We start from the raw sequence: 12,369 nt of genomic DNA, 5'->3' as shown, positions 1-12,369 counted from the left end.
ACGGCCGCGTTTAAATTCATTTACCCAGTTATAAATAGTCTTAACAACAGGGGCAGACTTGCCATGAACGGCGTTCAACTCAACTGTGATTTCTTTTGGTGTAAGGCCTTTCAAATGAAAATGTTTTATCACCGCTTGAAACTCTGATTTTTCCATTTTTCAAATAAACCAATAACTTTTTGTTCAATCAACGCTCACAAAAAACGACTTAATGCATCGAGCTGAAACTCTGTACGATATCGAGTTAGTAGTATTACTTGCCAAAAACATCATAATTCAAGCGTGACGAGCGCCATATTTTTGATTTTGTAAAGACTTATTGACCCCCCCCCCCCCCCCCGTATCATTCATCCTGAATCAGGGAACGGTTACGCGCTCTCACTCTGATCTGGCGGAATTTCATTTGTATTTCATCACCGTTCTGCTAAAGTAACGAAAACGTGTTTTAATAATAAAATAATTATTTGAACTATAACCTTTATTTCATAAATAAATTGGTTTCGATTATTAAATATCAAATTTTTTTAAATCAAGCATTGATTAAACATTATCAAGAATGGAAACTTCGTCAGTAACTTCAGAACCTCTATTTCTTTTTATGAACTATATGTCTTATGACTTGAACAGTCAAATTTAAATCATTTGCACAGATTTTATTGCTGGTGGGGTACCTATACCTTCTTATAAACATTAATATGATCATCGAAAAAATTGCACAGTGTAATTCATCATAGTATATGACGTTGCATAATACATCGAAACCAAACCTATTGTCGATGCAATTTTCCCTTTTGTAGAATATCAAACTGCACGCAATTACAAAATGTATGGTTTCCTAATATTTCAAAATTACAAACCTTTTCTAAACTAGTCGCTGCATATATGAAACCAAGAGGCCTCCCATAAAAGGGGAAAATGCTACGCACTATTCACGCAAAAATTTATAGATACGAAATATAAAAAAATCAATAATTTCCTTATTTGCGATCGTCTAATGTGCTATGAATAGAATAATGCTTTGTGTGAATTTTCTTTATTTTTTAACACCGCGAAAGATACAATATCCGAAAAATGCCAAATTGAACTAAGGCATACCACTAAAAACTGTTTGACGCCCAACATTGTTACCGTAGCAATAGTCAATACAACAAATCTTAACCAAGAAAAAAATACTGAACTTTAATATATCTGGCTATCATTATTGTAACATAACAAAGTATGTACATCGAGCTAAATGATTATACCTCGTAACCTTCAAACTTTAATGGAATCAAAACATTTTGCCCATGCACTAGACTACGACACGCCCAAACATCCCCCTCTACCTGTATACTCCACTCCACAGAAGACAATATATCGTTTAAAAGAAAAATGGCTATCGAATTTGGGCGGAACTTAGCACAGCACAATAGTAATCAAAACACAACCTTACATAATAATCAGCTATCAACATCCGAAAAGAAACCGCCGAATGATTCAAATAAGAACAAAAGAGCAACCGACATAAGCGAACCAATTATAATAATGTCTATCAAGAACGAAAGCTCTGCCTGAATAGCAAGGATAAAAGCGGGCGAATATCCAAACAAACAAAAATTAAATAACTACCTGATACAATGGAAGGCAACTTCTGTTTTGATGATAGCTTACTAACGTGATAAAAAACTTTATCTAATGAAAACATCATAAATTGTAGAGACGCCCTGTTCATGAGAAAAGATAACTTTCAATATTTTACAGACTTTCGGAAAACCACTTGATTAAAGTGCACTTAACTTGCAAAGACAAAACAAACTTCCGCACTTGAATAATTTAATTTAGCTTAGGTATAGCAATACCTAAACTAATTAAGTCAGGAAACAAATTTCGCATTATAATTCCATTGCGTTATGAAAAAACCGAAACAACAACTAATATTAGATCAACACTTTTATGGCTAAGACAAGGATAGTAGTCGTAACAAAATACATGTTAGTAGTGATAATATAGATAATAGTAAAACACTGTTACAATAATGAACTAGGATAATAGAATGTTTTAGAGGCGAAGTGTTGCTATAAGATTTTCCGTGGGTAAATAATAGGTGTGCTGTGCTAAGTTCCGCCCAAATTTGATAGCCATTTTTCTTTTAAACGGTATATTGTCTTCTGTGGAGTGGAGTATACAGGTAGAGGGGGATGTTTGGGCGTGTCATAGTCTAGTGCATGGGCAAAATGTTTTGATTCCATTAAAGTTTGAAGGTTACGGGGTATAATCATTTAGCTCGATGTACATACTTTGTTATGTTACAATAATGATAGCCAGATATATTAAAGAAGTCCAGTATTTTTTTCTTGGTTAAGATTTGTTGTATTGACTGTTGCTACGGTAACAATGTAGGGCGTCAAACAGTTTTTAGTGGTATGCCTTAGTTCAATTTGGCATTTTTCGGATATTGTATCTTTCGCGGTGTTTAAAAATAAAGAAAATTCACACAAAGCATTATTCTATTCATAGCACATTAGACGATCGCAAATAAGGAAATTATTGATTTTTTTATATTTCGTATCTATAAATTTTTGCGTGAATAGTGCGTAGCATTTTCCCCTTTTATGGGAGGCCTCTTGGTTTCATATATGCAGCGACTAGTTTAGAAAAGGTTTGTAATTTTGAAATATTAGGAAACCATACATTTTGTAATTGCGTGCAGTTTGATATTCTACAAAAGGGAAAATTGCATCGACAATAGGTTTGGTTTCGATGTATTATGCAACGTCATATACTATGATGAATTACACTGTGCAATTTTTTCGATGATCATATTATTAATGTTTATAAGAAGGTATAGGTACCCCACCAGCAATAAAATCTGTGCAAATGATTTAAATTTGACTGTTCAAGTCATAAGACATATAGTTCATAAAAAGAAATAGAGGTTCTGAAGTTACTGACGAAGTTTCCATTCTTGATAATGTTTAATCAATGCTTGATTTAAAAAAATTTGATATTTAATAATCGAAACCAATTTATTTATGAAATAAAGGTTATAGTTCAAATAATTATTTTATTATTAAAACACGTTTTCGTTACTTTAGCAGAACGGTGATGAAATACAAATGAAATTCCGCCAGATCAATACTGCTTGAGGAGTATATCCGATAAATGCCGTGTATTTTATGAATGTCTTCATTCTGATAAGTTGGATTTTCGGATTTACAATCAGAATTTTCGGGCGGATCTTACATTTCAATTACATTAATAGATCATTTACGTTTAATAAATAAATAATGAAAAAAACAATTAGAAATAATTTAAAAAGAAGAAGCAATTATACACATATTACAAAGCAGGAAGAAAAACAGCTCTCAGAATAGATGATAAAAATAGCAGATTAACTCGCAAAGGTAAACTTGCCTCGTGTTGAAAATAATTAAGTTAGATTAGTTTTCATGGATGGAGTTTTCGCTACTTACAAAAATTGATGAGTAGGGGTTTGGAGACCATCAAACACTCGTAAGTTCAAAAATTGTACTTTGATATTATAGTAGCCCTATTGAAAATTTACAAACAGATATATTAAATTTGTTTATTATATTAAATTTATATTAAATTTAAACGTTAATAAAATACAACTCCATTGCTTTTCCATACTTGTCAGATAATCCCACTCAGTGATATTTAAATATATATATGGAAAATTTTTAGGTGTTTCCGGACTTTTTAGACAACGTGTATAGATGACTTATGTGTTCTCCGTCAGGTAAAGGTCAAGGTCAAGTCAAGGTCAAATCTAGATCATCCCACGAATTTAGGCAAATAGGCCCGGTCCTTCATGTTTTTGATGTCGTTGAGTCTGAATCTGAAGTCCATTTTTACCATGTCAGGGTAAAGGTTAAAAAAAATTAAATAAAACGGACTTCGGATAAGTAGGGGAAATTTTCAAAAAAACACCTACTGAGGTGTGTATAGTGAGTAGTGTCGGGTTCACCGTATGCTGGTGTACCGACTAAAACCCCTTCTAGGTGGTTACCAATCCGTAGGTTATAAATCAAGAAGGTGGAAAGACACACAGCAGGGCTGTTGCCACTGACACAGAGTGTGAAATTTAGAATGGTGAGCGAATTAGGTGAGGAAGGAGGGAACTCCTTGGGCTTGGTCATTGGACTTGAGCTTCTGTCACTACAGATTTACTGACGTAAAAAGCCAGGCAAAGTTTAGGCGGTCAATCGTGTCGACTGAGCAGTTTGAGAATAAAAGTTTTTGATGGGGTTTTAAATGAGTTTCGGAGATGCACGTGACATTTAACGAGCGCTCATCGAGGAGATTGCAAATCTCTATGACTGTGCTTCTGTCGTAGATAGTAGACCGCTGGCGTTAAAGTTAAGGATAGACAACTTGTGACCGGCGGAGGGGGGAGTATGGGTATTGGGTAGTGAGGGCTACGAAACGTGAGAGGAATTCACAAAAAAGCTGCTAGGTAGCCTGGTTATTCACAGGGCGATGGGGGGGGGGGGGGCTGTGTGAAAGTAACGTGATTAAGGGCGAGGGTAGGCCGGAAGCAGGAGGTGTCTTGAGAACCTTAGGGACTATTCGAGTAGGAGAAGACTTGGGGGTTGTCAGACGTATGCGTAAGTCTGACTTGACGGGAAGTTTTTTGAGCAGAAGCTTGGCCTTGATCTCATCATTTGAGTGGCATTCAAGGACGCCATGAATGACGACCTCTAGGTCGAAGTCCTGGCATACTTGGTGGGAGGTGTACTACATTTTTTCAGCTTCCATTTTGAAGTTTAATTGACGGAAGTCGTCAGTAGAGTTCATATAGAGGTGAACGGAGCCAGGGGTGTTAATCGAGCATCTGGCTGTAAGACTTAACGCGTCCATATAATATTTGATAGAAAACCAATGCTCTTTTTGGACTCATTCAATGGGAGGGAAGCGTCCTTTGATATCGGATTTGCCGTCAGAAGCCTCTGACAAATCGGAGGAGGAGTTGTTGTTTGAAGTTATTGTTTGTCAGAAGTTACCGAGGGTTTGGTAGGAAGAAGCTCATTAAACAGAGCAGAAGTAGGGTAACGGAGGCGATATCCATGGCCAAGAGGTCATCTTGTCAAGCTCGTCCAGGCAAACCTTCCCCGGTCGGAAGACCCCGGATAGGATCCCTTATATGGATCTTATGTGGGTTCTTACATAGGATCTCTTATGGGAGCCCATCCAGGGATTTGATAGAAATTCCTAAGTGGGATTCCATATCGGAACCAACATGGGCCTCCGGTAAATTAAGAATGTATCCGAACTTCCTCATGGTATCTAACATAGGATTTCCAAAAATTGAATCCGCTAGTGAAATCCCACTTTACATCCCGCGTGGTTTCCAAAACAAAATTGTTTTTTTAAATTCTTACAATTTACGTAGAAGAACCCAATAACCCAATTTTTTAATCATTCGTGACTTTTCACTTTCTTCGTCAATTTTTCAAAATTTCAAGATTTTTCACTTTCTTCGTCAATTTTTCAAAATTTCAAGATTTTTCAACTTTTGGCCAATTTTTTGAAATTTCAAGATTTTTCACTTTCTTCAAATTATCTATAACCCAATAACCCAATAACCTAACCCAAATTTTTCAATCTTTCATGATTTTCACTTTCTTCGTAAAGTTTTCGAAATTTCATGATTTTCCAACTTTTGGTCAATCTTTCGAAATTTCAAGATTTTTCACTTTCTTCAAATTATCTATAACCCAACCCAATAACCCAATTTTTCAAGCTTCCATGATTTTTCACTGTCTTCGTAAAGTTTTCGAAAATTTAGAATTTTTCACTTCGTACGTAAATTTAACGAAATTTCAATATTTTTCTCTTTTTTGTTCAATTTAACTATAACCCAATTTCTCAATCTTTCGTGATTTTTCACTTCGTCAATTTTTCGAAATTTCATGATTTTTCACTTTCTTCGTCAATTTGGATATTGAAATTCCGTCAAATTTATCAAAAAAATAAAAAATTTTTAAATTTCGACAATTTGATGAAGAAAGTGAAAAATTATGAAATTTCGAAAAATATACGAAAAAAGTGAAATATCTTGAAAGTTTAATAAAATCTACTAGTTTCGTAAGTGATAATCTTCTGAAGGTATAGGAATTTTAAAGAAATTAGATGTACAAGTTGATTTACCTCCAACATATTATTATTTCTAGAACTTGGACAAATGAAATCGATTCTTTTATAACTAATTTCGTGGAAAACTCGTATACATATATTGAATTATTTACTGAAGCAGCTGCATTTAATGGTTCGTTCAAGGATGAATTCTAATTCATCGTTCTGACAAGAAAAAATATAATGTTCTAGGTAAACACGTTTAAAAAATATCTGTCACATGCATAATTTTAATTATTGTAACAAAATTTACATATATTTTCTTTTAATCTAGGAGCCATAAAGAATTATAAAACACAAAAGACAATAATATTTTGTTTAAATAGTATAGAAAAAATAAGCTTCTAAACTAAATAAATTGCTCGTGGCAAATGGTGTGAAGATTTTATTGGTTTATGATCAAATGAAAATTCCTTGTATGGACCTTTTAATATTGTCGCTCTTAACGAAGTTTTTGTACAGCTGTATTTGTAGTTTAGTCATTTTTATGCAGACTGTCAATTCATACTTTAAAGGCAATTTTGATATTTTGATAGTAAGACATTAGTACATCTAATGACATTTATTTACAATTGTGACTAACTCTCATAAGCTTTCTTAAGCTAGTTGGTATTCTTTATCAATGGTGCCAGCAAGGTTTTGTTCTCGAAGATTGGAATTTCAAAATTTTTCCTAAATTCCTGTGAAACAAGTTTTACAATAAATTTTATATGCAAAATGTGGAATGAAAATGCTTTACCATTGAGCTGTATCCAATAATCCTGCATTAACATAATAAACTAGAGAGAAGTGTTTTAATAAGTCATTCTGCATAGGAGTTCCACTCGATAAAACTCTCATTTTAGACTTTTAAACACATAAATGCTTGATAAGTTTAATTTTCATAATTTTTTAATCAATGTCCTTGACCACACAAAACTAAATCTACTTCATCCTGATGTAATACATGAGTGTATAATCTGAATTTCATAACTAATTATAAGGATTGGATTGGTACATTGTCGATCATAGGTTTTCATAAATCCAGTCCATTTTTTTTCTATATCAGCTTTGCTGACGTAATCTATTGCCAGAGGTTTAACTTGATTTTGTAGTCATTTGAAAATGTCAAAATTATACATTGCAAAGTTTTCGTCCAAACCCATTTCATCAGCCATGATACATCCATTTGCATTATCTATTCTTTTACCAGTAACACATTTGTACATGAATTTGACACCTTCTCTTTGATGAGGCCTTAAAATATTGCATAAAAGTGGATCAACCACTATGTGAACAAGGTTTTTTGTTCTATAAAGAATAAAATCATTTTGAAACGTATCATAGGCTAATTTTTCGGTTTAACTAACATTCCATAAAATGCATATTACTCACTTGTCAATCTTTAAGTTTTCATGCTCTGTCATCTTTGGAGGTGTGTATACAACAAGAGCATTGAGTTCATCTGGATCATGAAGAGCCTTCAAGGACCAGCAAAGTGTAAACCAAGAGTTAGCCCAGAATATTCATAGCCAGGGATTGGAATTTTAAATGGTTTACCGAGCCATTGTCTACCTCTGTCTTCCTACAATAGAATAAAAAATAAGAGTAATAAATTAACATCTTATACAACTAAGAAAGCAGATAAATTTACATGTTGTGATATTGTATTTTGAATAGTATTAATATAATTTTTAGTTCAACGTTCTTAATTTTCACTCTGATATATATATATATATATATATATATATATATATATATACACACACAATATTTTCTATTTGTCTTCTTTTGATTTCCTTATTGGATAATTTATTTTCCATAGGATCTGGGCGGCAAAATTATGATAATTGGGTGCTTAGTTCTCCAAGGGCACTTGCCAATTTTACTTAGAACTTTTATGAGCGAATCTAAAAAAAAATCAAATATTAAATAACGTTTTTGTTTTTATTATTATTTCAGCAAAGTATTTTTATTCTTTAATATTCGATTTTAAAAATATTTTTTTATTAGTAGCTCAATCAGTCCAATCAATTACTTACGTTCTGACGTATAATGAATTGTTTTCGATTGCCCTGAATTTTAAATTGATATGATATTAACAAGTGAAACGTGGAACGAAGCCGAATCATGTAGCCGATGGATTGAAAACATACCTAGAAACGGTATAACTATAGAAAAAGAACTTTTTGATTGAAGGGTCGGATTCTCAGCACTGAAGAACGGCACGATGGCTAAATCAGACGCACCCAAAGTTGCATGACAAGATAGAGCCATCTATAAGAAGAAAAGAAAAACTCAAAATGTGCTCTCTTAATGGAGTAACTGATACAGGGGGCCTATTCTGAAAAAAAATTTTAGCACGGGGCCTATTCTGAAAAAAAATTTTAGCACATGTCATAAGCATTTATCACATCTAAAGTGATTAATTCTGTGGTAAACTGAAGTGACAAACTGATTTACCACAAAATTTTTTTTCAGAATAGGCCCCCAGGTCTAAAAAGTTAGCACCCAGAATCCTTTTTTTTAAGCTAATCGATAAACTAATTATACCGTTAGATATTTCGTCAGGATAGCAACAACTTTTCTCTTTGTCGTTTGTTGGTTCGTCCACTGGAAATCCTTAAAATTAATAAAATATGTCTTAGGTGCTGGCCTTAGCACCCAAACCAAAGTTGCGGTCAAACTTAGAAAATATTAAGTAAAAAAAATTCGTAAGTAAACCGATCGTTAGTTCGTCTTACGAACTAACAGCACCCATAATAAAATCATGACTAATTTGATTATTTAAGCAACTAAAAATAAAAAACTGTTTCGAATATTGGCTCACGTTCAAACGCCAAAACGCGGTACGCATGCTTCCTGAATTATCCCCGCCGGTACGCGAACCCCCGCTCTTATTTTTTACTACACCTGTTTGATTTTAATATATTAAAATAAATAATTATAATTTATAATAAATAATTATAATTTAATAATAAATAATATTTAATATATTAAAATAAATAATTATAATTTATAATAAATAATTATAATTTAATAATAAATAATATTTAATATATTAAAATCAAACAGGTGTAGTAAAAAATAAGAGCGGGGGTTCGCGTACCGGCGGGGATAATTCAGGAAGCATGCGTACCGCGTTTTGGCGTTTGAACGTGAGCCAATATTCGAAACAGTTTTTTATTTTTAGTTGCTTAAATAATCAAATTAGTCATGATTTTATTATGGGTGCTGTTAGTTCGTAAGACGAACTAACGATCGGTTTACTTACGAATTTTTTTTACTTAATATTTTCTAAGTTTGACCGCAACTTTGGTTTGGGTGCTAAGGCCAGCACCTAAGACTTATTTTATTAATTTTAAGGATTTCCAGTGGACGAACCAACAAACGACAAAGAGAAAAGTTGTTGCTATTCTGACGAAATATCTAACGGTATAATTAGTTTATCGATTAGCTTAAAAAAAAGGATTCTGGGTGCTAACTTTTTAGACCTAACTGATACAGAGATACAGTACATTGTAGGGAGATTGCAGCAGTGTGGTACTGCGGTAGCAAGGCTAGCAATTAAGCATTTCATTTTTTCCCTAGTGCATAAGTTAAATTTATCATTCGATCGGCAATTCGACAAAGATGTACATATATTAAGAGTGCAACGTTGAAAAAAATGATAACATTCAAATAAAGGTTTATTGTGTTAAAGAGTATAATAAATGTCATAACGGTAGGAAATCAATACTATTGTACATTTTCACTGCGTATTTTTGACCTGTGTTATTCTTATTCGATCATTAACTGTTTAGTAGTATACAGATGAGGTATATTGCGGAAAAATAATTTGGTATTATGTTTTACCAAGATTAGCTCTACGATGTCTCAAAGAATAAAATTTAATGTTATTAGTATATGCAGATGAAAATGAACAAGACTGGATATATTAGGTATACGCAAAAGTTTATTCATTTTAAAAGGTTATCTTTGTAAATATTTATAGCTGGTTTTACTTTTGTAGCTTTAGCAATAAGTAATTATAAGCGCGGTTGTTAACGTATTTGATAATTATTTCAGTAAAATACAGTTACGATTATGTGATATTTTTCATTTAAAAGTGTACAAAAGACTAGTCTAAATATTAGAAATTTCTTCGTGAATTTAATTAATTTAACAGGTGTCTTGTAGGTATTACAAAAAAAACTAATTAAAAACAATTTATAGGTATAGCAATGATGGCTAAACAAGTTGATGATGATTTAACCAGAGAGGATTTTGATGCAGGACCATCTAGCTATGATGAAATAGAACTAAATTTATACTTAGGAAATTTAACTGCTGCAACTGATATAGATTGGTTGAAACAGGCAAAAATTACTCATATTCTCACTGTCGATTCTTGTCCATTACCTAGGAAAATTGAAGATGCTTTACCGGATATAAAATTAAAGTACATGCAAATGACAGATATGCCAAGAGAAGATTTGTTAACATCTTTTGAAGATTCCAATCAGTTTATCCAAAGTGCGTTAAAATCTGGAGGAAAGATTCTAGTCCATTGTTATTTTGGTATATCTCGTTCAGCAACTATTGTTATTGCATTTATTATGAAAAAGTATAATTTATCTTATAATGATGCTTTTGAGGCTGTGAAAAAGAAACGTCGCTTTGTTGGCCCAAATCCAGGTTTTATAGCTCAACTGAAACTGTACGAAGATATGGACTTCACACTTGACTGTACAAATGTACAATTCAAAATGTTTCAACTTCAAATCGCTGCAGATAAAGTTAGAAAAGCTAGAATTCTACCTCAAAATTATATTCATCTTATCAAGTCAGATCCAGCTCTTCCTACAACTCATCCAGAACCAACTGTATACCGTTGTAAAAAGTGTCGCAGAATTGTTGCCAATGCTAGCAATATTTTACCCCATAGACAAGGAGAAAAACAAATTTGGCGACATGTTAGCAAACGTTATGATAAAATGACAAAAACAACCAAAATTGCTCAAAAACCTATAGAAGCAGGAAACAAAGAAAAAGAGGGGGTGAATAATGAGCTTTGTAATAAGACTTATTTTGTTGAACCACTGGCTTGGATGCCAAATATTCTACATAAAGTTGATGGGAAACTTTGTTGTCCAAAGTGTGCATCAAAACTTGGATCTTTTAGTTGGATATCAGGATGTCAATGTCCATGTGGCAGTAAAATTGCTCCAGCTTTCTATCTTGTACCTTCTAAAGTTGATTGGAGTAATGCTGTACAAAATGTCCAATCAACAGTGTAATTTTAAGTGTAAGTTTTTTTGATCATTTATTAAAAATTAGTTGTATTCTACTCAAAGTTTCATAACTATTAATATCAAAAATACAAAAAAGAAACACTGGACGGATCACTATAATTCTAAAAAATTTTGTTAAAATAAGAGATAGGAGGCGAGTAAATATTTTTCTTGTTGAAAATATTTGATGTTTATCTTAAATGATGTACAAATTGCTCTTTTGAGTAATGCAACAAGAAAGTTCTTTGCTAAATGCTAAGTTAGATGTAAAGTTACAGGTGAAGTTATTCCAGTTAAATGTTGTAATTGATAAAATCAAAGTTGGTATAATGGTTAAAATCAAGCCTTTGCAAGTTAAATTTCTAAAAATATTCGTAGATTTTTCGCTAAAAATAGTTACATAGAAATTAAACAAGAACAGACTGAGTGTTGTACAATAGTTTACTTAATAAGAGCTTGATAAAAACATCAATAAATTTCTGAATAGCATCATAACTGCTTCACGAATAGTACAATTTCTCAACATTTTTGCTATGTGCCAAATTAAACTTTATACAGTTTTTGTATATTTGTATTTGTACATGATTATATGTTAATTCATTTATTATATTTAAAAATTAGATTATTATTGTTATACGATCGCAAGTAACTTAACTTATTTTATGACATAATTTCATCGTCATGCATTAATTGTATAATAGCTTTATAAATTATTAGTAAAAATAAGATGCATATATCTCATTTAAAAAATATTGTAATCTTCGTTATGTACTTTATATATAACATCTTCTCTAATAAATTGTTTGTCTAAGACCCGCAAAATTAACATTTGTTATTATAAGTCATTGTTATTCCCTATTTATACTCCATACATTGCATTATTTTGTAACTAATTTACATGAAATATGAAGGATATATCTTTGGTACTTCAAATTCATATTATCTATTCAGCATTTGAAAAGGTTTGAAATTAATCAACACG

General features: G+C 32.2%; 1 protein-coding gene and 1 pseudogene across 4 annotated transcripts; one reads left to right on the top strand and one right to left on the bottom strand.

The window, feature by feature from the left end:
• Positions 1-6,161: 6,161 nt before the first annotated feature.
• LOC131664704 (DNA repair and recombination protein RAD54-like) lies at positions 6,162-8,971 on the bottom strand (annotated as a pseudogene).
• Positions 8,972-9,613: 642 nt separating this feature from the next.
• Positions 9,614-12,221, top strand: LOC131664578 (dual specificity protein phosphatase MPK-4-like). 4 transcript variants are annotated; one of them, XM_058935786.1, is made up of 3 exons: positions 9,615-9,838; positions 9,979-10,055; positions 10,330-12,219. In XM_058935786.1, the coding sequence occupies exon 3, from the start codon at positions 10,338-10,340 to the stop codon at positions 11,391-11,393; it is 1,056 nt and encodes a 351-aa protein (XP_058791769.1). In that variant the 5' UTR covers positions 9,615-9,838; positions 9,979-10,055; positions 10,330-10,337; the 3' UTR covers positions 11,394-12,219. The 4 variants fall into 4 exon arrangements, with proteins under 4 accessions (XP_058791770.1, XP_058791769.1, XP_058791768.1 ...); XM_058935785.1 differs by having other exon boundaries at positions 9,921-10,055; positions 10,330-12,218; XM_058935784.1 differs by having other exon boundaries at positions 9,918-10,055; positions 10,330-12,218.
• Positions 12,222-12,369: the final 148 nt, after the last annotated feature.

This window comes from Phymastichus coffea, unplaced genomic scaffold (assembly GCF_024137745.1).
Source record: "Phymastichus coffea isolate CEN01 unplaced genomic scaffold, Cenicafe_Pcof_1.1 PCOF00044, whole genome shotgun sequence".
Classification (NCBI taxonomy): domain Eukaryota; kingdom Metazoa; phylum Arthropoda; class Insecta; order Hymenoptera; family Eulophidae; genus Phymastichus; species Phymastichus coffea.
This window is presented reverse-complemented; position numbering and strand designations above follow the sequence as displayed.